Source organism: Coenobita brevimanus, chromosome 25 (assembly GCF_032717465.1).
Source record: "Coenobita brevimanus isolate Jiangsu-jjx chromosome 25, ASM3271746v2, whole genome shotgun sequence".
Lineage (NCBI taxonomy): Eukaryota > Metazoa > Arthropoda > Malacostraca > Decapoda > Coenobitidae > Coenobita > Coenobita brevimanus.
The window spans coordinates 13,974,591-14,001,647 of record NC_136978.1 but is presented as its reverse complement, the minus strand read 5'-3'; the positions used below and the strand labels follow the sequence as shown (position 1 = coordinate 14,001,647).

Genomic DNA, 27,057 nt, shown 5'->3' with positions numbered 1-27,057 from the left:
CGCTAAAGCATATTCCCTACTAATATTTTTTAATTTTTAATAAAAAATCGTATTCCAATAAAAATACAGTAAAGGTCCTCCAGTCCAACCACCAGTAATCCGAATATCCCAATATTCCGAACTTGTCGAGGCAAAATTTTTCCAAATTTTGTGGGCTTTATCTGAAGATTTATCTGGCTTGGACATGGATGTACCTTCCTACAACTATTCAGCAACACTTCTATGCATTTCTTGTGTCTAAAACAATAACCCATATTATTTTAAGTGTTTATTTCATTATGTACAGTACATGTTTCTAATGTTTTCAAAGGTCCCTCCCAATAGTCCGAAAGACCCTTGGTTTCCTGTGATTCGGATTACAGGACTTTTACTGTACTTTTATTTTATAGATTCATATTTTTTTTCAAACCAGTATTGAAATGCTGTATCAGTTTGAGACCAGTAAGGTGCTGCCCAATACTGTGTTGTATTATTTTCAGGTAGTAGCCTGTCTCACCTTCCACATGGGGAAACCTTGGTATACCAGCTTGGAGGATGGTGGGAACTACATGGACCCCCTTCCCAGGATCCTCATAATCACACTCTAAGAACCACGGGAGCCACTCTGGATGGACATGCACTCTTCACTCGAGTATCACCTTGCACACTCAAGATCTCTCTCAGCAATGTATCCTTCAGTGACTGGTCTCAGGTGGGCACTTAAGGAAGTATGTATGTTGGAGAGGGAATGTGCATACAGTACAGTATGTGTAAAGTAAATTAAAGCTTTTGTAATAAGCACCTATAATTAAGGATTATGGAGATTGTATCACAGAAGTGAGTGTGTAGATTGTACAGTACATAGATAACAGATGCAAAATTCAGTGCTTATGTGCTCTGATAGAAAAGTAAAGGTGGTTCAAAGAAATATAAGTGACTGGTACTAGGAAGACTATGATACAGACTATAGAGGTCTGAGTAGAAGCTGCAGTATGGTAATGCTGCATGAAGATGTGTTAGTACATCACTGTAGGTGATGATGACCTTTATCCACTCACTTGATGGAGTGCTGTGTACTTCATTTTAGGTGATTTGACAGTGAGTGACAAGCCTAATGGTTTCCTGTAACCTAGAAAGAAATATAAGTGACCGGTGCTGTGGAGGCTTTGATACAGAATATAGAGGTCTGAATAAAAGCTGCAATAATACTGCATGAAGATGTGTTAGTACTTCACTGTAGGTGATGGTGACTTCCATCCACTCGCATGATGGAGTGCTGCCTATTTCTTGTTAGGTGATTCTACACTGAGTGACAAGCCAGTGGTTTCCTGTAACCCAGGAAGCCATTCACAATGCTGGGTAGGAACAATGTAGCTAAATAACAGGGTGATGTGGAGCCTTCTATGTTGTCCCACTTAACTGGGTGGAGAGATGCAATTGCGGTGTCCATCCAGGAATCAAAGCTCCACACTCTTCCCCTTACCTCGCAGTGGTGAAGCGATGTCCTTTGCTAAGGAACATTAGTTCGCTACACAGACAGTCTTGCAGGGGTGATTGTTTGCCTTTGGTTAATGGGTCTGGTTGGCCAAACAGACCAGGGTTGCACTGCTAATACTACTACTGTAGCCTTTTTAATCCATTAGTGTCCAGGATTTCTGTGTAGGGGATTTTGCTGGAGGGGCACTTATCATAATGCTTTCTCCCTATTAGCTCATAGTTGTGAAGCTTATAGGTTCATACCTAGGGGTTTCCTCCTGTTCCCCATTGTCAACTTTTGACAATGCATACTAATAATTCCCATTTTTTTTAAGGACTATGGGCACCAATGGATTGACATGCAACATTGATGTGAAACTTTGCAAATGGCATGAGTATGGAATAATACATGAATAGTGAATACAGGTCTGCCTCCATATTCGCTTGGGTTAAGGGACACAGACTCCTGTGAATGGGGGGGAGATCTGTGAATTTTGGACACTTCCCCCAGACAGTGCCCATATAGTATCAGAGTGCTCCTGTAAGCCCCTAAGAACTATTTTAGGGACCTGAAACCAGAATAAAACATCTATATTGTACTACTGCATACAATACTTTTTTAGTAAAGAAGTTAATGGGTATGGTTATAAGAATTTAGGGTAATTTTGTTGCTGTTGACTGCCACAGACTCCTACGGCAGTGTGCACAAGATCTTAAAAACCATTTTTGGGACCTGAAAACAAACCCACAATAACACCAGTAAATGCATTTTATGGCACATTAATACTTCCTAAAAAGACAGTACAGATGATACACATGCCCTTGTACTCACCATGCAATGCTGATGAGAGTTTGCAGTGTGTTGAACAGCACATAATGTACCTATATAAGGTAACTGCAGTTTAACTGTATAGAACAGTATTTCTCACAAAAAACATGCAAAAAAAAAAAAAAAATGTCTTATGAAACACTAGGAATAGCTGATGCTGTGGGAAAAGCAGGAAATAACTTGAAATAATATCCCAGAAAAATCTGCAAATATGTGAACCCGCTAATAGTGGGGGTTGCCTGTATAGTAGATGTAGACAGTTAACCCTTTCACCACAAGCTTATCCTCTCACCAGCACCCTGTCTGAGTAGTAGCAGTAGGAGGAACTAGGAAGCCCTCTGCTAGCCCCATAGTAAAGCATTGACCTTTGACGTCCTGGGTATGTCCTCACATGCTCGTATAGCCTAGAAATGACATACAGGGTATGTCATTGTGGTGAAGGGGTTAAGCACATTATGTGAAGTGTGCAGGTTGAGTAGAACAGTACAGTAGAGAGATATGTATAAAATGTATGTTAAGGAAATCTGTTGATCAAAGGATGAAAAAGAATGTGTTTTGATGGTATGGTCATGCAGAGTGGATAGATGGTATTGGTAGTAGCAGTAGTAGTAGTAGTTTCAACCTTAGGCTCATCTAGATGTGAACCCAGTGGACCACAGGAAACAAATACCACACCCCACCAGCATCATTTTGAGAGTTGAGAGGGAGTTGAAGGATGTTCATCCATCTGGGCAGGTCCTCTGTCCAGGTACATTGACATCATTACAGAAAGGTATCCCTTTCTAGTGCCAGGTATGGTGGTGAAGAGGACTTTTATGAGTGAGGTTGAGGACAAGAGTAAATGAGGTATGGAAGTTGAGGAAGTAAAATAATGAAAGATGGACGTGATAAAATAGCCAAATGTGGAGATGTGTATGACAAAGAGTGAGTCAACAGAATGGTATATATCCCACAAACATATAAAACACAGTGTTGATTAGCTTGTTTGGCTTATATAGTAGAACCAAGAATTTTGAGAAGTGATAAGTAAATGAATGTACAACCAGTTTCACTCAGCACTGTTTGCAATTCCAATTTTTTGTTTTCCTCTTAATATGCTGTATGTGATTTAGATTGTGAAATGTATTGTGTAATTAATCATATGCTGAGCAGTATTTTAAAGATGACTGCATATTGTGCCTCTGAGTCTGCATACACAAAACTAATGATCAGTTCCTAGTCATAATCATGAGTTTTTACAGGAGGAACCTGAGATATAGAAGTTTCTGCACTCTCTCTTCCTTGGCCTTCTTGCAAAACTGAATTAATGATATTTTTTATTATAAATGAGATTAGTTTTTCCATAAAGAAATAAACCTGAGTTACAGAAGAGAGTTGATTGTAAGTTTATTTGTGGGTTCTGGCCCAGGAGTGTGCTGATATAGACATTTACCTAATAGGAATGCTCTTTCAGGACTAAAGGATATGTACCTTTCACAGTTTTGTGTTGGACATAGTTCTCAACATTTTAGAGCTCATACTCCCTTTTATACCAAACTAAGAAGAATTATACCCTTAGTTTTATTTCAGTATGATTTCAATACATGTGGATGGGGTGATGAGAGAAGTAAAAACACAAGTAATGGAGAGAGGGATGACATTGGTAATGAATGGTGATGGATGGAATATCTCAAATTTGTTGTACGCCGATGATGCAGTACTATTTGCAAATACCCGGCAAGAACTTGGTAAATAGTGCAGAGCTTTGCTGCTGTCTGTGAGCGTTGTGCCTTGTGAGTAAATGTAGAAAAGAGTTAAGTGATGGTAATCGAGAGAGAAGGTGACTCCCAGTGAGATGTTACAGTGAATGGAGAGAGACTGGAATTGGTGAGAGAGTTCAAGTACCTGGGTACAGTGATAGATAAGAGAGGAAAATGTGCAAAAGAAGTGAAGAGTAGAGTGACATGAGGAAGGAAAGTAGCTGGTGCTATAAAGGCCTTGATAAGAAACAGAGGCTTGAGTGTTGCAGCTGCACGAGGCTTTCATGAAGGAGTGTTAGAGCCAACTTTAATATATGGATGTGAGACTATGGTGTGGCATGAAAATGAAAAGTCAAGAGTGAGAGCAGTGGAGCTGGGACTGCTGAGGAATGTATGTGGAGTACAGAGAGTGGATAGGATATGAAATAAAGTGATTCATGAAAGATGCAGAGTGAGGAAGTCTGTGGACACCAGAATCAAAGAGAGAGTACTAAGACGGTATGGTCACATGGAGAGAATGGATGACAATAGATTGGTATATCAGAGTGAATTTGAAGGAGGAAAGAGACGAGGTAGGCCAAGGAGAAGCTGGAGGAAAATGGTGGAAGAGTGTGTGAGGAAGAGAGTTATGGAAGTCGGTGAGGCCAGGGGACTGACGAGATCGAGCTGGCTGGATGAATGTTATGAGAAGAAGTGCATGATCAGGGATTTGGCACCCCTTTTTAACGTGACAGTATTCGGATTGACATTATCGGATATGTGTATGTGACGCTACAGAATGTGGTGAAAGTTTTTTTGGTGTATCAGATAGAGCCAGGATTCCAGGAGCATGAATGATGAGTGAATAGAAGCATGGCCCATTGGATTGGGCAAACTTCAGCTGTCTGGATGTTGCTACTCCTCACCCTGCCCTAGGGTGGGAAAGGATGATGATGATGATGATGATGATGATGATGATGCTTTTTCATTGACCATTCAAAGCATCACTTGTAATCTGTAGCCATATTTGTAGGTAGTGTATGTCCTTTCCATAGCATTTCTTCTATATTTGCATCATTGTTACAGCTCTGCATTTAATACGGAGAGATGAAGACATTTTAAATTTATTGCATCTTCAACCAAGCAGTTTCACTGAACTTAGTAGAGTTGCCTTGTAATGAAGAGAACCACTGCAGCCAGTATCTATGGAAGAAAATTTCCCCTAAAATGGATAAAACTCTGGAAGTAGCTAGAATGAAACAAAATGCTATATTCAGTACAGTCTCACCATAAAGTATCCGAACGCTGTAAGCACCATGCGTTTTGAAATATATGATTGCAAAATCTGAAAACAGCTCTCCTTGTGTGTGCCTCTCTCAGTAATAGTTACTACATCATACGCCAGTGCAACATACACTAGTGCATTGGCCTCAGAATGAGTCATTTCTAAATCAGGCATGCTAGCCATTCCAGGATGATACTCCGAGTTCTGCTCATTCACATCCATCGTGCCCAGGTGTTTGGATACTTTTTGGTGAGACTGTACATCATTGGATTGAAGGGGTTAAAAGTGACAAAATATGGATGAAGAGAGTGGAGCAGTACGGTGGTGAGAACAGAAAGAGAAAGTATTTGGGAGAGTGGGAAGGTTATGTGAGGACAAAGTAGCCTGGAGGTACTTTTGTTGTAGTCATACCCTATTATGATAGGGATGGGGTTTTGCAGGAGGAAGCAGGGTGTCAGATATGATGATGATGATGATGATGATAATGATATGATGATCACAAGGTGAAGCTTTGACCCTCTTGCAGGAGACTAGTGAAAAAAAGGTTGAGACATGGGTAAGAGTGAGAGGAGAGCAGGTGGAGGCAGTGTGTGGAAGGGGCCAGGTGGTGTCTCAGTATGCATCCAGTCATCATGCCCTTGCCCGCAGCCTTGCTTCAGCTGCTCTTAATTCTGTCCCGAATCTTAGCCCTTTGGGTGCCATCGTGACTGGGGTAAGCAGATGGTTATATCAGTAGCATTGCGTAGAGTTCACCTAATAGCTCACCACTTCTCACTTCCCTCTGCTGGCTAATACTGTAGTCCTAAGCTGAAAGAGGCTTCCTGTGTTTCACTTCCCTCAGCTGATTCTCTTTGTTATGATGCTTTGGGGAGGAAGAGTGATGGACATACCCCAAGTGTGAAGATACACTGAAATAGTAGGTGAACTTTTGTTCCTGGCTATACTTTTTTTTTTTTTTTTTTTTTTTTTTTTTTTTTGTGTGTATCATAGTTTATGTAAATTACAGCCATTATGCTTGAATGTTATTGTTATTACCTTTACCAATGAAGTTGGAGGAAGTTATGCATTCAATCCTGTTTGTCTGTATGTTTGTTTGTCCACAAGATATCTCAAAAGTTATTGATGGATTTCAGTTGTGTTTCGTTGATATGTGGATCATGAGCCAAAGAAGAGTTAATTTTGGTGGTGATCTGAGTTTGGGTCCTGGTTCAGGACTTTTTTGTTTGTTTGTCCACAAGATACCTCAAAAAATGATAGGTGTATTTTAATGAAATTTTGTGGATATGTGAGCTATGGGCTGAGGAAGAGTTGATTAAATTTTGGTGGTGGCCTGGTTTAGTCGTTGGTGGAGGTATGCACTCTGTGAGTGTTCTTAACTTGTTGTATACTGTATTCCAAATTAGAGTGACCATCTAGGGGAATGTGCGACACAGTATCAGCTAGATGAAGTATGGCCAGGTGGACATGAAGTGATCAAAACACGAGATTTGTCTGCCTGCAGCTCAGCATACACTCACACTCACTCCACACCACTGTCAGCCATCACTAGTAATGCTGTAAGTATCTATGGGTTCTACTTATTATTTATTTTCAGCATAATGCCTTGAGTCAAGTAACATATTCTGTGAATTGATTCTTACAACCATCAGATGATCTTATTCAACTTGAATTACCTGTCTCATATTCAAGGAGTTAATGAAGGCTATATCTAACTCTTGCAGTTTGAAAAGTCAAATATAATTGAGAGTTAGTAAGAAAACAGTAAAATGAAAATATGCCATTAGAGTTAGGTTGTTAGATAGCTATCGGTTATTCTACTTTTCTGGTTTCTTCATTTACCTGTGTAATAATACTACAGTACATAAATATCTATCTATCTATCTATCTATTGCAAGACGCTGTAATCCCAGATGGTGTGGCCACAAACAAATCGCCTCCACGTCACCCTGTCTCCCGCCATTTCACTGCCCTGCTCCCAACTCATCCCCCCCACCCTCTCTCATATACCTCTCCGCTCCATCCCTCCATCTCATCCTTGGCCTCCCCCTCCCCCTGTCACCCTCCACCTCACTCACATACTCTCTCCTCATCAGTCTCTTACTCTCCATCCTCTCCACTTGGCCAAACCACCTCAGTGTGTTTCTCCTAATGTTTCCTATCACATCCACATCCACACCACAACACTCCTTCATATCCTCATTTATCAATCTGTCTCTGCATGTGACCCCACATGCTCCTCTCAAATAACTCATTTCCACAGCTCTCGCCCTGTCCCTCCAACAACGTCCAAGCTTCACTTCCATGCCTTTAGGGTTGGTATCACAATACTGTCATGTAGTAACTTTTTCTCTTCCATGCTCACTTCCCTGTTTCTTATCACTGCTTTCAAGGAACCAGCAACCTTTCTTCCTTGCTGTACCCTTTCAAGCACTTCACCCTCCAAACTTCCATCCTTACTCATCAAACTACTTAAGTACAGTAGGCTCACACAGTGCGCGAGAGATTGGGCGGTCCACGACCTCATGCACTGGGAATTCGCGTACTGGGAATACATAATCATATGGGAATAATTACATATGGGCGGTACCCCCTCATACCTGGACATTTTTTTGGCCCTTAGAGACATAATAAAGGTCATATTTTTCAGACATTGTGTACAGATAGAGCTACAGTAACAAAAATATGGGTAGTCACCTTAACAACAGTAGACAACAGGCCTGATGACCTTAAATAACAGGGGTTCCGAGGCGCGGCAACACTTACAGTGCTGCACTCTCCACCGCACCTCCCACTGCACCAACACTTCCCTCCACAGACTCCTCTTGAGCACCTTCCCCAGGAGCATCAAAGTCACTCACTTCGGCCATAAACCCTTCAAAGTCCAATGCTGACACTTCTGACATTGCATCCTCTTCATCCTCAACAGGAACAGGAGCAGACAGTGTCGCTGGTTCCGCAATTTCACCAACTTGAGCCCGCTGTGTGTAACTTGTTATGAGCGTCTGTCTTCTCCTGTTTATTTCTTCCCTGTGCCTGTCTGTGTAGAAACCGAAGAGTTTGTCGATACCAACCAGATGTTCCTCCGTTCTTAGGTTGCTCACTTCCTGTTCCTTCACCTTTTCCTTGAGCTTATCCACAGCAGCAAGGATCTTTCTAATGTTGGACATACACAGCTCAGTCCTGTCTTCCATCCCGCTAGGCTGCTCAACTTGATTCTGCCTGATGTCGGGCTCTGCGTCAGCCTCATCTATCCGTTGCAACACTTCCTCGGGAGGCTGTTCCTCAGTAGCAGTGTGCACTTCTTCTTCTATGTCCGCCAATGTAACGTCCTCGAAACCTGGTACAGCTTGTGCTGCTGTCCATGTTGCTGCCTCAGCCTTGGCCAGTGGTTGAATGGCCGTCTCCTGGGTCGTGCATAAGTGAGGCACGAGCATTCGCCACGCATGGTTCACCGTTGCAGGTGTATTCTAGTGCCAGGCTTGTAGGAGAAATTCAGTTGCGTCCTTCACCGTAAAATTACGCCAAAATGCCTCAACGGTCATGGCATCTGTGGCAGGTCGGGATACAGCTGCTGATGGAGATGGAACGGGAGCAGATGCCTCATCAAGATCTTCGTCGTGATCTTCTTGTAGGGCATGAAGCTCCTCTTGTGTGTCGGTCTTCCTGCGTAGGTAGTCATACATTTGCTTATGGTAGAAGTGCTTCACAGTGGCGATTAGTTCTTGATCCAGTGGCTGCACTAGTGACGTCGTGCGGGGCGGCAGAAACACAACACGACAATCCTTATACAGATCTTCAATGTATGGAGGGTGACTTGGTGCATTATCAAGCACAAGGAGCATCTTAAATGGAATGCCCAGTTCCCGACACTTGGCCCTGACATCAGGGACACACCGCCTCGTTAACCAGTCTGCCATAGTGTTCCCAGTCATCCAGCCATTTGCAGACTTGTATCAATACACGCCACTTGCATCCATGTTCGTGAGGTTTTTGTAGCTCCTTGGGTGTGAAGCTGTGTGTACAACAACTGGTCTCATCTTGTGGCCCCCAGACAGGTTTACAGTGAACATTACCGTCATCTTACACTTCTGGAGCTTGTGACCAAGGACTTGTTTCTGTCTTTTAGCAATATAAGTTGATTTGGGCATGGCCTTGTAATATAAGGACGTTTCATCGATGTTGTAGATCTGGTCCTTGGTGTACTGTCCCTCTTCAATAATCGCTCAAAATATCGCAGGGTAGTCTCTCGCGGCCAGCTCGCCGGCAGAGGCACGTTCACCAGACACTTTCACGTAACGGAGTTCCTTGCACTTGAGAAAATGGTCCAGCCATCCAACCGATGCCCTGAAAGGTTTTTCCACTTTTAACCTGCGAGATCATTCCTTGTAAAAGAGCTGGGCTTGGTTCTGAATAAATCTTCCATTCAGTGGAACACCTTCCTTTTCCTTCCTCATTATGAAGGTGGCAAGATAGCGCTCCATTAATATCATAGCACGATTTCCCACCCGCAAACGGCCGTCTAGGTCAGAGGCACCGTACGTCTTCACTACAGTCTTTATGGCTTCACGTTTCTTCCACACAGTTCTCACTGTAGATTCAGCCAGTCCCAGGGCACTCCCGATGGCAGTGTTTCCTTGACCCTCCTCTTTCATCTTAATGATCTCTAACATGGTGGCGTGCGTCAGAAGTTTCTTAACTCTTGGGGTTGGAGCCATGGTGCGGCGAAGTACAGGCAAGGATGGAGCAGCACAAAAAACACCACACATTGTACATGACAGGTTAGCTGTAGAGAGCGGATCGGCACAGTGCACGAGCCAGGACTGTTATGGCGCACCCGCTCCCTTGTATCCCAAGCTGCGCAGTAGAATGCCCGGGAATTTCTGTGCATCAACATGACGACACATGACGCTCTGTGTGAGGGGTGGTTGCGCACTAATAGAAAATGGCATTTTTGAGCCACTCCTTGCCTCTGCCTCACGTTCTGTGCGGTAAACTCGCGCATTCAAGGTTTTTGGTTATGATTTTTGGTCACTTGCGCACAATGCGAATCACACACTGTGCGAGCCTACTGTACTTAACATATTCACATTTTTCATTTTCTCCTCATCCTGCCTCACTGTACATCCACTGACTTCACTTCTCTTGAAGACCATAACTTTTCTCTTCCCTACATTCACCTTTAGATTCCATTTCTTATACACACTCCCAAACTCATCTACCAAGCCTTGCAGCTTCCCTTCATCTTCACTAAACAACACAGTATCATCTGCAAACAACAGTACAGGGAGTTTCCAAACACTGCCCTCTCTCATTAGGGCCACTCCAGCATCCACTGCCCTGCCTTGTATCTCTTTTATAATCCCATCCATGTACAGGTTGAACTACCATGGAGACATGACACATCCCTGTTTCAACCCAACCTTCAAATAGAAAAATTCACTCAGTTCACTATCCACATGCACTGCAGCCTTTGCACCCTGATACATACTCTTCACAGCATTCAACAACTTCCCATCTACTCCATATATTCTTGATAGTTTCCACAGTCCTTGCCTATCCACCCTGTCATATGCTTTCTCCAAATCCATGAAGGCCGCATACAATTTATTTCCCTTCTCTAGAAATTTTTCCACTAAAGATCTAAGAATGACTATCTGATCTACACAACCTCTTCCTTTCCTAAAACCTCCTTGTTCTTCTCCAACCAATTCTTCTGTTATTTCCGTAACTCTGTCAATAAGTATCCTACCATGTACTTTTCGTATTACACTAAGAAGACAAATGCCCCTATAATTACAACACACTTCTTTTTTTCCTTTTCCCTTTGTACAAGGGAATAATTATACCTGACTTCCAATCCTCCGGGGCTCTACCTTCCTCCCAGGCCAATCTGCACATCTTCCACATCCATTCTGCTACTATCTTCCCCATGCTTTAGCATTTCACCACACACTCCATCAGTTCCTGGGGCTTTCCCCATTTTGACTTTCTTCATTGCTTCCACAACTTCCATCCTACTGATATCATCCTCTCTTCTCACATCCCTCCTTCTCCCAGCCATCCCAGCCACTTGTACTCGCATGATGTTCATTCTCTATGTTCAACAATTCCTTAAAGTGTTCTCTCCATCTGCTAACTTTCTCTCCCTTCTCCACTAGTAAGCTACCATTTTTATCTTTCACTCCCTAACTAACTTCATTGCCACCCTGTCTAACTCTCTTTACCTCTTTCCAGAACATTTTCTTACAGTCCCTTCACTTTACACTCAAATTCCATCCAAATTCCTCATCCACTCTCTTCTTACTCTCTCATATTAATCTTTTCACCTCTTTCTTCCTTTCTGCATATAACTATCTCTTCCGTCTGTCAACTTCTTCCATGCCTGTTTCTCATCCATTCATTATATGCTTTCTTCTTTTGTGCCACAGCCTCTCTCACCTCTTCATTCCACCATGCTATTCCTTGCACTCCCTTTTGTCTTCTCTTCACCCCACACACCACCTCACATGCTGCACATATTTCTTCTGTGAGTATCTTGCACACATCTTTGATGTCCCCCATCTGCTCCAATTCATATTAACCCAATTGTTCCTCCACTTCTCTCTTATATTCTGCCTTTTTCTCATCCTCTTGTAACCTTTCCACTCTCCTTGCATCTACTCCTTCCTCCTGTCCTTCCCTTCTTCTGTTTCTCCATCTTACTTGGAAGTGGTGGTCAGAAAGTCCACTCCCCCAACCTCTATTTGCTCTTACATCCATTACACACCTTCATATCCTTTCATCCACACACATTTAATCAATCATTGCCTTACTTTCATTCAGTTCACCACCCACCCTTCTCATCACTTGCCATGTATACCTGTGGATCATAAATAAATACTGTACTGTATATATACTGTATATATTGGAGGAGGAGGCTGAAGCATGGGCCGAACAGGGTGGTACACCCGAGAGGAATAGGAATGTTGGTGGTAGGGAGAGCAGGAGCCCGTGTTTCACTAGCTACCTAACAATCTCCTTTTGCTGACCTTTTCAGTCTGACACTGACATGAAGAGTAGACCAGCATACTCTCCCAGACATTTCCTTTATCTTATGCACTACACCACATACGCATTACATATCACACAACATACACCACTACATTACAGGGGTTGATGGCAGCAAGGGCATGCGGCCAGAAAACTTTTTCCCCGCTACCTAGTGGCGGACTTTTGGGAGGAGGTGTGACGGGGGTTCCACCGGCTTAGGTAGTGGGTTCGGGGCAAGACGGGGCTCGAATCTGTGCTAGGGGGTACAGGACATTGCGGTTTCCAGGGTGCTGCATCCGCCCAATAGAGAGGGGCCCAAACCTGGGAGTAGTGCCCCAGGAGGCTGCTCTATCAGTGGGTGCCTAATGGCAGGCAGTAACAGTGCCAAGGCGTGGCTGGAGGGTGTCCCTGTAGCTGTCCGTTCAGGGTGCCCTGAGGCCATTACAAATGCCACTGGTAAGGCTGATGAGCATGGGGTCCCAGATTCATTGCCTGGACCTGGAAGTGTGCAGTGGGTGGGGCCTGTGGTATGTCTCTTCCCTTTTATTATTACCGACTATGACTAAGTACAAGAATAAGCTTCCAAGCAAGCTTGAGGACATTAAATCGCCCAGGGAGATGAGAGTGGGTTCATGGAATGTAGGAAGTTTGAGGGGTAGAGTGGGGGAAGGCGTTGAGGCATTCAGTAGGAGGTGGGTGGGTGTGGCATGTATGCATGAAGTCCGGTACAAGGGTGGATCAGCCAGAAAGATTTTTGGGAAAGATTGCTACTATAAGTTGTTTTGGCAGGGGGGGACAGACAGATATGGGGGTGTGGGTGTGTTGGTTGCGGAGAATTGGGTGGAATATGTTATGAATGTTATGAGAGTAAGCGATAGGATATTAGCAGTGAAAATTTTGTTCGGTGGAATGGTGGATTGTAATTATATCGACATATGCTCCACAGGCAGGGTTGGATGAGGTAGAGTAGGATAGATTTTGGAATGACTTAATACGTATGGGGGATGATGAGATAGTGGTTTTGGGAGGGGACTTAATGGTCATGTAGGTGAAGTAGCTCAACGATATGAAGGAGCACATGGGGGATGTGCATATGGTACAAGAAATGTGGAAGGGGAAAAGATACTCAAATTTGGAGAGGCAATAAACATGATTGCATGCAACACACATTTTAGGAAAAGAGAGAGTAGGTTGATTACATACGAGTCTCGGGGAAATAACAGTCAGATAGATTATTTTCTGGTCAGGAGGGCTGATAGGAGGTTAGTGAAGGGTGTTAAAGTTATGAGAAGTGAGAAGTTTGTGCAGCAACACAAATTATTGATATGTGACATGGTGCTTAATGAACGAGTGATGGAAAAGAGGGCTTATGTGCCTAGAAGGAAAATATGGAAGCTGGAAAACCAAGCAGTAAGGGATGCTTTCTGTAGTGAGATAAGGAGAGTGGTGGCTGAACAGGGAGCTGTTGACAAAGGTATTAATGAACAGTACAGGGCCCTCAAGAACAACCCCTTGAGAGTTCCTGATGCAATATGCAGTTGGACAAGAGGCCAACCAAGACATAAAGTAACTTGGTGGTGGGATGAGGGTGTAGAAGCTGCAAATAAAGAGAAAAGCAGGCTTTTCTGGGAATGGAAGAAGGATGGTAACAAGGAGGAAAATTTGGCTGCCAAGCATAGAGCTAGGAGAGAGGTATACAGGGCGAAGTCTGAGTCACAGAGACAAGCCTAACTCGTGTGGAAAGGAAGAATAAGACATATAAGGTGGCAAATCAGATGAAGAGGGATAATCGGGATATTATGGGCGAGCAGTGTGTGAAGAATGATAAAGGAAGGGTTGTGGTGAACAGTGGGGATATTAAAGATGCATGGAGAGAGCATCATAGCTGGATGTTGAATGAGGAGTTTGACTGGGACAGGGCAGGTTTGGAACCAGCAGAGCCAGTGTTTGGCCCATGGCCTTTGATTGACGCTGCTACTGTGAGTGAGGCAATAGGCAGGATGCAGGTGAGGAAGGCAGCAGCTGTGTCTGGGTTGACTGCTGAAATGTTGAAAGCCTCTGGAGATAAGGATTGAGGTTAGTCACTGACCTGATAAATAGGATTATATATGAGTGTGTTGTCTCAGATAATTGGCTGAAGAGTGTAATTGTAATTGTGTACAAGGGGAAGGGTGATTCCCAGGAAAGAGGAAGTAATAGAGGTATAAAGCTTTTAGATTAGATAATGAAGGTAATGGAGAGAGTTTTAGAAGGTATGATTAGAGAATGAGTGAATATTGATGAGATGCAGTTTGGGATTATGCCAGGCAGGGGGACCACTGATACTATATTCATTGTTCGACAGCTTCAGGAAAAATATGTAGGAAAGAAACGGGAACTGTACTTTGTTTATATTGATTTGGAGAAGGCCTTTGACAGAGTCCCTAGAGAGATGGTGAAATGGGCAATGAGAAAGCTTGGGATGGAGGAGTGGCTGGTTAGCATGTTAATGGCCATAGATGTGGGTGCTCACACCCAGGTAAGAGCGAATGGAGATTTGAGTGATGAGTTTTCCATGAATGTTGGTGTGCATCAGGGGTCAGTTTTGAGTCCCTCATTGTTTATCATGGTACTTGAAGCTCTCTCACGTGACTTCAGAAATGGACTCCCGTGAGAGATGTTTTATGCTGGTGATTTGGTGTTACCCGGTAATTGCAGAAAATGATAGAGAGGTGGAGAAAAGATTTTGGGAGTGGGGAGATGGTGTGGGACACAAGGGCTTAAGAATAAATGCAGATAAAACAAAAGTGATGATATCTAGGGTTGGTGGCAGTACTGTCAAAGTAGAGGAAGAAAGACCATGTGCAATCTGCCACAAGGGCGTGGGAAGTAATTTCATCTTGTGCAGTGTTTGTGATAAGTGGGTGCATAAGAGATGTATCGGTATTAGAGGTAGACTGCAAGATAATGTTGATTTTGTGTGTGAGGCATGTCAATGCAAGGAGAGCAGGTGGAGATTGTCAGGTGTGAAAGAATTAAACTTGCTGGTGAGTCTCCTGAGTGTGTGGAAAAGTTTTATTATTTCGGAGACATGTTATGTGCCGGAGGTGGGGCTCTGTGGCTAGGGTGAGAAGTGGTTAGAAGTAGTTCAGGGAGCAGTTGCCCCTCCTGACATTGAGAGGGCTTTCCCTACGTGCAAAGGGATCCTTGTATGGAACATGTGTTAGGAGTGTAATACTGTATGGTTGTGTGATGTGGGCAGTAAAGGGAGAGGATATTTGCAGGCTCAGATGTACAGAAGTGACATTGATTAGGTGGATGTGCAGTGTGTCCCTGCATGCAAGGCCTAAGGGGGCTGAGTTTACATTGGAAGAGTTTAGAGGTAGAATGGGACTGGGGTGTATTGCTGTTGTGATGAAGAGATTGAGGTGGTTTGGGCATGTGGAGAGGATGGGTGATGATAACTGGGTTCAGAAAGTGAGAAGCACTAAATATTGGGGGTGGGGTTGCAAGGGGTAGACCAAAAAAGACTTGGGATGAGGTCATTAAGTGTGACCTCAGGGTTAAGGGACTGAACAGGGAGGCTGCCATAGATCGAGCAGCATGGACAGCCGCCATTAGGTGACCAAGGCTGACACATGCAAGCATGTTGGAGCCTACAAAAACGAAAACATATACAGCAAAACCTCAGTATAACGACTACAATAGATCGAAATTCACTTATCGGAATTGATGAGCTACTAGACTAAATTCTTATATATCGGAAAAAAATCCGATAAAGCCAGAAGCAATCCAGACTGCTTAACCACTTAAGCAATGTTCACCACAATAAGGTACATAAAAGACATGTTTATCAGTTTATAGTACAGTACATATTATTATGTGTGTTATACCATTTGATTATTGTAGTGAATTTATAATACAGTACAATACTGCAGTAGTAGTGAAAAAAGTTTAAAAACCTCTGATGCGTTCCAGACTAATGTCTGATATATCGGAAAAAGTTCATGTTAGCACGGAGAAATCCAGATGTCACTTTTGTCAGAATTTCCCTTTTTTCAGAATGGCTTGGGGCCCCAATTAGTCCGTTATAGTGAGGTTTTACTCTGTGTGTGTGTGTGTGTGTGTGTGTGTGTGTGTGTGTATATATATATATATATATATATATATGTATACTGTATATATATATATTGACCGAAGGGTCGGAGGATCGAATCCACCCAAGGGTCATTGGTAGACATCAGGAAAGGCATCCGGTCAGAAAATGCTACACGCTCCAAACCAAAGTCCTCTACCCAGGGGCAACGCCTTAGCCCTTATCCAAAAAAGGGGTACCTGGCATAAAACTCACTTTGCCAGGAGCAGTTGCCAGGAGCAGTTGAGTATCCCTGGATCAGCCTTTGCACTCTCTTCGCTTAACCTCACATTCCTCGAATTCTCCCAGTTATATGATGCTACCCAGGAGGAAGAAGGTGAGTCAGATTTCCAGCATAGTAATATTCAGTTTTTTTCATTTTCAGTATCGACGCAAAAAGCGATCGTCATTCATTTAGTCTTGGATCACGCTAAGTCGCAACATGGGCGCCTGTTTAAACACACGCTAGCATTCGTTCCATCAACTAGTTCACCAACCATTTATATTTTTACGCTGTATTTCAAAAGTTAATCCTCCTTACCATGCCCCTTAATGTAAGTGTAGCTTCTGTAATGAATAAAGGTGTTAAAAGGAGGAGTTTGCTTACACAAAAATGGGTCAGAATATTCTGCAGTGTTTAGTGTGGCGTGGTGGTAGGTGGTGGCGACCATCATCCACTCACTTGATGTAGTGCTGCCTACTTCTTCCTTAGCCTTTATCATTCTTTTTCTGTGCCTCCCCTCCTCTCTTCCTATTTCTTGCATCTTTCCTGTCACTTCTTATTGCTTTTCTTTCCTTTACAGGTGGCTTTACATTGAGTGACAAGCCAAATGGTTTCCTGTAAGCCAAGAAACCATTTACAACGCTGGGTGGTAACCATATAACCAAACCATACGTGCTCCCTACGTGTGAACAAGTGGGTTGGTGGAGGGTTAGTGCCCCTCCCCTTAAAACAAATAACTCAAAGTCAAATGGCCACCCCTTAAGGGATTATGGTGTCTGGCAGTAGATAGTAGATAGATAGTTTAGTGATTACTGTAGGTTATTTTTTGTACTTATGTGCTTTACTTGTACATCAAACATTAGCTTCTTGCCCAAATGAGTGTTATCAATATGCCAAAGATGACAATGTATTTTTTGCCTACATAAGTTTTATTTTTATTCCAAATATTACGGTTAATTAATTATTATTTTTTTTTGCCTACACGGGCCTTAGTCACTTACTACAATTTAAAATGCAGGCTAGTTTCTTGTCATGGCCTTACCTGTAAATTATGCAATACAAAACTATCGTACATGATTAGTTTTGTTATTTTAGTACTGGTATCCTTTCATCTTTTGCGGTTACGTAGGGTTGACATATGCCACATATGTTAATAATTAACAAACATACCATATGTAGATAGAGTTTGGTATGAACTGGAGATTACCCTGATGGTCCGGACAATCTGCTAATTCGGACAACCCTTCCCCCCATATAGTCCGAATGAGAGAGGTTCTACTGTATATATGCAGTACAGTACTGAGGTGGTAGGTGGGGCTGTTCACCATCCACTCATTCGATGTAGTGCTGCTCTCTGGTGCTTGCCATTTCCTCTCTTCTTTCTGTCTCTTCTTCCTTCCTCTTCTGTCCATCATTCATTCTTTGCTGTTTCTTGTGTTTACAGTGACTCTACACTGAGTGACAATCCAAATGTTTTCCTCTACACCGGGAAACCATTTATTATGCTGGGTAAATAAGACACTCCAGTCGGATTGAGCTGGTGCAGGGTTATATCCAAGGGGTGGTTGGGGTTTATTGCTCATGTAATGCTACTCAGGGATGGGTGAGGCTGGTCACTGTCATCTTAAATGTCAGGACCATCATGCCTAGCCCCGGGCTCCTATGCTCTTTATGGGGCAACACTGGATTAGATGATGAATGAATGAGGGGCAACACTGAATTAGATGATGAATGAATGAATTTAGTACGGTCATTTCTTCTTCTTTTTTCATGTATTGTCGCATGTGCACTTGTCTACCTTCATTCTTTTGGCAGACTTGGAGTTGTCGCCAGCAGTATAACATCATTACAAAAACGTATGATGACCAGGAAGACAGGCTGATTCTGCAGTCACTTAGTTGCCAGGAGCAGTTGAGTATCCCTGGATCAGCCTTTGCACTCTCTTCGCTTAACCTCACATTCCTCGAATTCTCCCAGTTATATGATGCTACCCAGGAGGAAGAAGGTGAGTCAGATTTCCAGCATAGTAATATTCAGTTTTTTTCACTTGGAATCTTTCAGTTTCAAATCCAGGCAGCTTTTGTTATAGGGGATGTGTTGCATAAAACAAGGCTTTTTTCACACAGCTATCAAAGGCAAATTGGGGGAACCGACAAAACAGCTCATCAGGTAACAGTAAAACCTTAATAGGTAATTAATCTCCAATAAACTGGGACCTAGCAGCAAAAACAAATGTGAAAGGGGCAACTTATATCCATCCATCCATCATCCAATCCTACGTTGCCCCATGAGGAGTGTAGGAGCCCAGAGCTAGGCAGTTTGGTCCTGATATTTAAGATGAGAGTGACCAGCCTTATTCATCCCTGAGTGGCATTACGTGAACAGTAAACCCCAACCACCCCTTGGATATAAACCTTCACCGGCTCAGTCTGATTGGAGCACTGTAGTTACCCACCAAACCACCAGGTGCCATAATTTGGTTATATGGTTACCACGCAGCAAACTAAATGGTGTCCTGGTGTACAGGAAACCATTAGGCTTGTCACTCAGTGTAGAGTCACCCATAGGCAGAAGGAAGAGGAAAGAATGAAGGAAAGAAAGACAATGGAGGGAGTGTAAAGTCACCCATAGGCTGAAGGATGAAGAAAGAATGAGGTAAAGAATGACAGAAGAGGACAGAAGGAATGGAGGGAGGAGAGGATAGGGCAGACATCTGAGAGCAACACTACATCGAGTGAGTGGATGGTTAGCACGCCCACCTACCACTATAAATTAGACATTGCAAGGATTCAAACCCGCAATTGTAACTGTGTGAGTACAGCAGGTTACCAACTGAGCTATCTAGGCACCCTAAAACGGACTTATTATATCCTTGTCATTACCTCCACCAAGGAAGTTGGTCACTGGTTGTAGTTTTACCCTTGCCTATTCGGTTGTTTGTAAACAGGATATCTGTAAAAGCTGTTACTCTATTGGATTTCGCTGAAATCAAGGGATAGGTTGTCATTGGGTCAAGGAAGAGTTTATTTGATTTTGAGGTGGATCCAGATTCAGATGCTGAACAAATAATAAGTTTTATTGACACTGGCGGAGGTATTCACCCGTTTAAATTGTGTAACAGGACTGACTAAGACCATAGAATTATTTGACTGTGTTAGACTGCAAAGTATTTGTTTGGTAGGAAAGGGAAATTACAGCTGTAAATCAAAAATTTTTTTGGTCTTGGAGATATGTGCTCCCTCAGTACTTTCTAGTTCATTTTGCACAACAAGATTCAAATCCTGGTAGCTATGTATCAGGGAAATGTGGGTGAGCAAAGACAGAACCTTCATTGCTGTGTTACACATTGAGGTTTGATTCATATTGTTCTGGAATGGTAACTTGAGGTCCATTGATGATTTTTGTGAATATCATTTTGTGTGTGTGTGTGCGTGTGTGTGCGTGTGCGTGTGTGTGTGTGTGTGTGTGTGTGTGTGTGTGTGTGTGTGTGTGTGTGTGTGTGTGAGAGTGAGTGCATGCATGCATGTGTGCGTGTGAGTGCGTGCATGCGTGTGTGCATGCAAGTGCATGTGTGTACTCCCTTTTGCCCATACCTAAGGCCTAAGGCACTTATGAGGAGCCTGTATCTGGTGGCACTGTGCACCCTAGGTAGGGCACCTGCAGTATCCTCAGCAGGAGCCAAACTTTCTCATATTTCCCTGCACCAAGCTGTGGGAAGGAATCTGGTCCATCACTGGTGAGGCACTCTCAGTCACAAGGGGGTACCAGTTCCTCACACAGTGTATACACTGTACTTTACCTGTGGGACAGCCCCCTCAGAAGCATTTGCTGACCTTTGGTTGACTGGTCTGCTTGGTCTGACGAATCAGGGTTAAGCAGTAATACCAAAAACTACCCACCTCAAAATATGTGTCTTGATTGGAACAGGATCACCAAGCAGAACACGAACCTCATGGCAATAGTAGGATCTTTATTGGCTGATATTTCAGAAATATCGTATTCTATCTTAAGAGCCATATCTAAAAAGCAAGAAATGTACACAGGGTAAGAAAAGTATCAGTTCACAGGGGATCCAATGCCTGTTATATACATTCGCCGGCTGACATTATATGGCATGCACCTAACAACAGGGTTACCAATATGTGGTGGGTCAGCCACTAATATTTTAGTGTCCTTTGTTTTGTGGAGTCACAATGTTTCATGCATGTTGTGCACTGATCTTTTTTATTTTTTTTATTTTTTTATTTTTTTTTTACTGTGTACATTCAAAAATTTGATCTCATGATGATTAGTCATTAGTGTAAAAACCTGAAATTATTTTACTGAATTCCATTAACCCCTACACCACGGGGATGTTTTCGCTGCTCCTTGCGCATCCCGCGGGGATATTCGTGCTCCGACTGACTTTTTAAAAATATTTGCCAAAAATCAGGTATTATCCCAAGAGTATTATAATTACATATGCATATGGCACATACCTTCAGCTTTCTCCTGGGATGTTTGTTGAGCCTTCGTCGACAACCGTAGGACTTGTGGAGACTTCTGAAGTTGGGTAACGAAGTCTCCACTTTACACTTCCCGACACCCCGTAATATGATTACCACAGCCTGATATTATCATTAGATACACTATTCTATGATTTTCAAGCAGTTTGGAATCCATACTCCAAAAAAAGACACTGTGAAAGCAATGTAAATTGCAATGTAAATTATGAGCGCGTACAAGCTTCCCACCCGTGCTCGTTCCCCGCTGGTATTCTGTCATTTATTATTCATAAACACACTCACACTTTATATTCCTATTACTTTATTACATTTATATATATCTACAGTATTTATCCATAAGTTTCCTTCAGTAATAGTAGTTTATTTTCACTCCAGGCATTCGCTTTGTTGTTCAGTAAACTACATGGAGAGCCAAGGTTTCACTTTCACTGTCATTACTTGAAGTATTTGTACTCATATTCTTATATTACTAATTATTTACATTTCTATTTACATTTTCTATTGTATTTTCAATATTTACACTTCTATTTTATTTACACTATGTTATGCACAGTCACTTGCAGTATCTTATAAAACTATGTTCCACTGTTCAATCATATTTACATCCATTGCTTTCACTTGCTATTTACACATTTTTTACACATTATTTACATTTCCACTTGCTCTGTTTTAGAACTGCTTCTGGCTGTGGTAATCAAAGAAGCATGTTACGCAAATGGGAACCTGGCACTCAGCGCACTGCAAAGAGGTGCATTTGTGCTTAGGTGTGCGTCTGGTGGTATGTGCACACACCTGGCATCTGCGGATCGCAGCCTTCCTCTTCGTTGTGGCAGGCATTTGCACCAGTCTGTGCGATCCATGTACGCCCTCCGCTCAAGTCTGTCAGGAAGTCTAACAGAATGGCGCCTTGGAGCTGTTGCTGTCATCCTACCATACTTCTCAAGCAGCTGCTGAACACAAGTACTGGCGAACAGCCTCAGGGAGAAGGACCTGGGTGGCTTTACCTTCATCTTGTACAGGATGAAGGCATTCAGCATCGTCATGTCAATGAGATGCAGAAAAACTTTCCTGTACCACCTAGTATTCTTCCTGAGGCAGTTGATCTCTCCAATCATCATGTCGGACTTGTCCATCAGCTGCATGTTGATATTATTGTATAGTTGATGACAGCATCAGGTTTCCTCACAGGTTCGCCTGTCCTATGGTCGACCTTCCCACTGTCTTTCAGTTCCCCCTTGTGTTCAGTGGTGAGCATGTGCACGACCCTCTTGTCATGCCACCGTCTTGCCAGCATCTTCTCAGACTTGCGTAGGTGCACGTCTTCTCGCTGCGAGTTTCCTGCCTTGGGGAATTTGGGGAAGTTGGCATGATTGTTCTTGACAGTGCAGCAGGAGCTGATGCTGTGCTGTGAAAGGTATTTAGGAAGTTTCGGTGCTGTATAGTAGTTGTCAGTATACAGCACATGATTCCCACCAAAATACCTTTCAAGCAGCACTTTCACTACACAGCCTGAGAAGCCAAGAGGGTGTGTTTTGTCCAAATTGACAGGGCTGGCTGAATAGATGACGAAATCAAGGATGTACTCCATCTTACAGTCGCACAGTACAAAGAACTTGATTCCAAAGTGATGACGTTTGCATGGAATGTACTGTACGAACCTCAGACGTCCTCTGAACAGAACCAAGGATTCATCAATGACAACCTTCTTAAATGGGTGGAAGAATGGCATAAATTTATCCTTCATTCTGTTCTGAAGCTTCCGGATCTTCCAGAGTGGATCAGTCTGGGAAGGTACATCGTTGTTGGTGAAGTGCAGGTTTCCCATGATGTTATGGAAGCGATCTCTGGCCATGTACTTATTGAAGGTGGGTGAGGGTAGTAAGGGGTCCATGGACCAGTAATCTTCCAACCCATGCTTCTTTGAATGGGGCATGAGAAGCATGAGGGCGAAGAACACATACAGCTCCTGCACTCCAAGCACGGTCCACTGTTGCATTTTCATTGCACCTGCACCACTTGCAGCACGTTGTGACTCGTATCTGTTGGTCTCATCACATATGTGCTGCATGACTTTGTCATCGAGGAAGGCCAAAAGGAAGTCCACACACTCAGCGTCCTCGTCAAGTGTGAAGGCAGGCTGTATCCCTGAGGAACTTTCGTCAAACTGGAGTTGTTCAGGGATGAAGTCGGAATCTTCCGTCCGCACGAAGGCGTCCAGGGTTCCATCTCGTGGCGGTGTAGGGTAGGTGAGGGTGGAGGGTGGCTGTGAGGCAGACTGGGCTGTTTGAAGGTCACTCTGACTGACCCTATTTTGCCGTGTAGCACTAGCAGCCCTTACTCTAGATGCTAGTCTACTTTTACGACGAGTCAGGAATTTACCTCGTCCTCTACGGCCTGCCTTCACTGTAGGTGCTGGTGGAGAGACTGACGACGAAGACTCAGGAGAAATTTCTGCTGAAGAGGAGGAAGAAATTAGTGAAGTGGGGCTGGGAGAGCAGGGAGGTGATTCACCTCGGGACTCATGGTGGGCTGGGTCATGCGGGGCCATTGTTCTGGGGCTAACCCTTCTCCTCTTCACTCCCTTCCCAAATTTCTTCCCTTCCTGCACGAAGGGCTCATTTCCCTTGAAGCTAGGATGAACTTGGGACACTGAAGCACTCATACTGGCAGTTTCTGTCACGATTTCCTCCCCAGGCTCATTACACGATTCACCCAAAAGATCAAAGTCACTATCCATCATTATCATAGATAATTCAGCCAGTTCACGTTCAACAACAGAGTCACTTAGTCCTTTACTGCTTCCCACACGAGGTTTAGTAGGGGTAGACGTCACAGGGCCCTTTGCAGTGGGCGCAGAAGCGGCGGAAATGGCGGGGCGCGAGTGCGACATGATTTCACCTCAGAGGACGACAAGGAACTGAATGACGCGGCGTATATGGGCGGCCAAGGGTTAACAATGTCAGTGTGGTGACAGCTGCTAATTTATATGCTATGAAATGATTGGTAGGAAATCTAGACAGTACATAATAAATTAGGTAGTTCCAGGTGAATGTAAATATCACTTAGGCTTCTCCCTTCCTTTCTTATATATATTTTTATTATGAGAATAGATCATACAGCTTATTTCAAAGGGAAATTACCAGGGAAAATTACCAAACGAGTGCACGTGGGGTGTTGCCAGGCGATAATTAGCCAATTCCAGGTGTACAGTATGGCACAATCAGTTACCTTATTTCTTTTTTATATATATTATTTTGTATGAGAAAAAGGCAGAATATAAGAGGGAAGTGGAGGAATGATTGGGTAAATATGAACTGGAGCAGATGGGGGACATGGAAGGTGTGTGCAGGATATTCACAGAAGAAATATGTGCAGCATGTGATGTGGTGTGTGGGATGAAGAGAAGATGGAGGGGGGTGCAACGAACAGCATGGTGGAATGAAGAGATGAGACAGGCTGTGGCACAAAAGAAGAAAGCATACAATGAATGGATGAGAAATAGGGGCATGGAAGAAGTTGAGAGGCGGAAGAGAGAGTTATATGTAGAAAGAAAGAGAGAGGTGAAAAGATTAGTAAGAGAGAGTAAGAAGAGAGTGGATGAGGAATTTGGAAGGAATTTGAGTGTAAAGTGGAGGGATGTAAGAAAATGTTCTGGAAAGAGGTGAAGAAAGTAAGACAGGGTGGAAGTGAAGTTAGCAGGGGAGTGAAAGATAAAAATGTTAGATTACTATTGGAGAGGGGAGAAAAAGTGAGCAGATGGAGAGAACACTTTTAAGGAATTGTTGAACATAGAGGATGGAAGTAATGCGACTGTAAGTGGCTGGGGAATGGCTGGGAGAAGAAGGGAGGTGAGAAGAGAGAAAGAAATCAGTAGGATAGAAGTTGTGGAAGCAATGAAGAAAGTTAAATTGGGGAAAGCCCCAGGAATTGATGAAGTGTGTGGTGAAATGCTGAAGCATGGGGGAGAGATAATAGTAGAGTGGATGTGGAAGGTGTGCAGATTGACCTGGGAGGAAGGTACAGTCCTGGAAGATTGGAAGTCAGGTATAATTATTCCCTTGTACAAAGGATAAAGGGAAAAAGAAGTGTGTGGTAATCATAAGGGCATTTGTCTTCTTAGTGTAATAGGAAAAGTGTATGGTAGGATACTTATTGACAGAGTTAGAGAAAGTACAGAGGAATTAGTTGGAGAAGAACAGGGAGCCTTTAGGAAGGGAAGAGGTTGTGTAGATCAGATATTCATTCTTAGATCTTTAGTGGAAAAGGTTCTTGAAAAGGGAAAGAAGTTGTATGTGGCTTTCATGGATTTGGAGAAAGCATATGACAGGGTGGATAGACAAGGATTTTGGAAAGTATTAAAAATATATGGAGTAGATGGGAAGTTGTTGAATGCTGTGAAGAGTATGTATGATGGTGCGAAGGCTGCAGTGCGTGTGGATGGTGAACTGAGTGAATTTGTCTCTTTGAAGGTTGGGTTGAAACAGGAATGTGTCATGTCTCCATGGTTGTTCAATCTGTACATGGATGGGGTAATAAAAGAGGAACAAGGTAGGGTAGTGGATGTTGGAGTGGCCCTGGTGAGAGAGGGTAGTGTTTGGAAACTCCCTGTACTGTTGTTTTGCAGATGATACTGTGTTGTTGAGTGAAGACGAAGGAGAGCTGCAAGGCTTGGTGGATGAGTTTGGGAGAGTGTGTAAGAAACGGAATCTAAAGGTGAATGAAGGGAAGAGTAAAGTGATGGTCTTTGAGAGAGGTGAAGTCAGTGAATGTATAGCGAGGTTGGATGGTGAGGAATTGGAAAATGTGAGTACGTTTAAGTACTTGGGTAGTGTGATGAGTAAGGATGGAGGTTTGGAGGGTGAAGTGCTTGAAAGAGTACAGCAGGGAAGAAAGGTTGCTGGTTTCCTGAAAGCAGTGATAAGAAACAGGGAAGTGAGCATGGAAGTGAAAAAGTTACTACATGACAGTATTGTGATACCAACTCTAATGTATGGAAGTGAAGCTTGGACGTTGTTGGAAGGACACAAGTCAAGAGTGAGAGCAGTGGAAATGAGTTATTTAAGAGGAGCCTGTGGAGTCACATGGAGAGATAGGTTGACAGATGCGGATATAAAGGAGCATTGTGGTGTGGATGTGGATGTGATAGGAAGCGTTTATGAGGAATACACTGAGGTGGTTTGGCCATGTGGAGAGGATGGAGGGTGAAAGACTGACAAAGAGAGTTTATGTGAGTGAGGTGGAGGGGGGGAGAGGGAGGGGAAGTCCGAGGATGAGGTGGAGGGATGGGGTGGAGAGGTATATGAGAGAGGGGGGTGTGAGTTGGGAGCGGGGCAGTGAAATGGCGGGGGACAGGGCGACGTGGAGGCAATTTGTTTGCAGCCGCCCTGAATGGGATTGAGACGTCTGGCAATAGACAGATAGATAGACTTTAGTTTTGCAAAGATTCTCATTTCTGGTGATATAGATCCTCATTATATTTTGTTTGGTGTCAATTCCAGTTTGAAGAGTAATCTGTATCTCAGTTCTTAATACTTAGTAAATCTTAGTTTGTCATTTTGAGTCTGAATTTTGCTATCCTCCAAGGAGTGGTACAGACGAGGTTGAGTGGCCTGCAAGGTGTGCTAATATCCAACTACTCACGCCCTCTCTATAATCACGCTACCTCTTTTCTCATAAAGCCATACATTTCTCTAAATGTGAGTTGAGAGCAAGGCAGTGAAATGGCGGGGGACAGGGCAACGTGGAGGCGATTTGTTTGTGGCCACCCTGAACAGGATTAAGGCGTCTGGCAATAGATAGATACATAGATAGTAGAAGAATAGGGCGTAGAGCTCATTTCAGTGGATGAAATCAGTGGAAAAATCCGGGGAAGATTTGCTCAGAGCATCGTGGCTGGGCA

The 27,057-nt window shown here is 43.4% G+C and overlaps 1 protein-coding gene across 1 annotated transcript in view; it reads left to right on the top strand.

The window, feature by feature from the left end:
- Positions 1 to 419: 419 nt before the first annotated feature.
- LOC145393722 (uncharacterized) overlaps positions 420 to 27,057 on the top strand; it is an 848,279-nt gene continuing 821,641 nt past the window's right edge. Inside the window, exons 1-5 of the mRNA XM_080267765.1 lie at positions 420 to 441; positions 480 to 691; positions 5,814 to 5,999; positions 6,691 to 6,843; positions 18,469 to 18,658. Of these exons, the coding sequence (XP_080123891.1) occupies positions 420 to 441; positions 480 to 691; positions 5,814 to 5,999; positions 6,691 to 6,843; positions 18,469 to 18,658 (763 nt within the window). The remainder of the gene's footprint in view (positions 442 to 479; positions 692 to 5,813; positions 6,000 to 6,690; positions 6,844 to 18,468; positions 18,659 to 27,057) is intronic.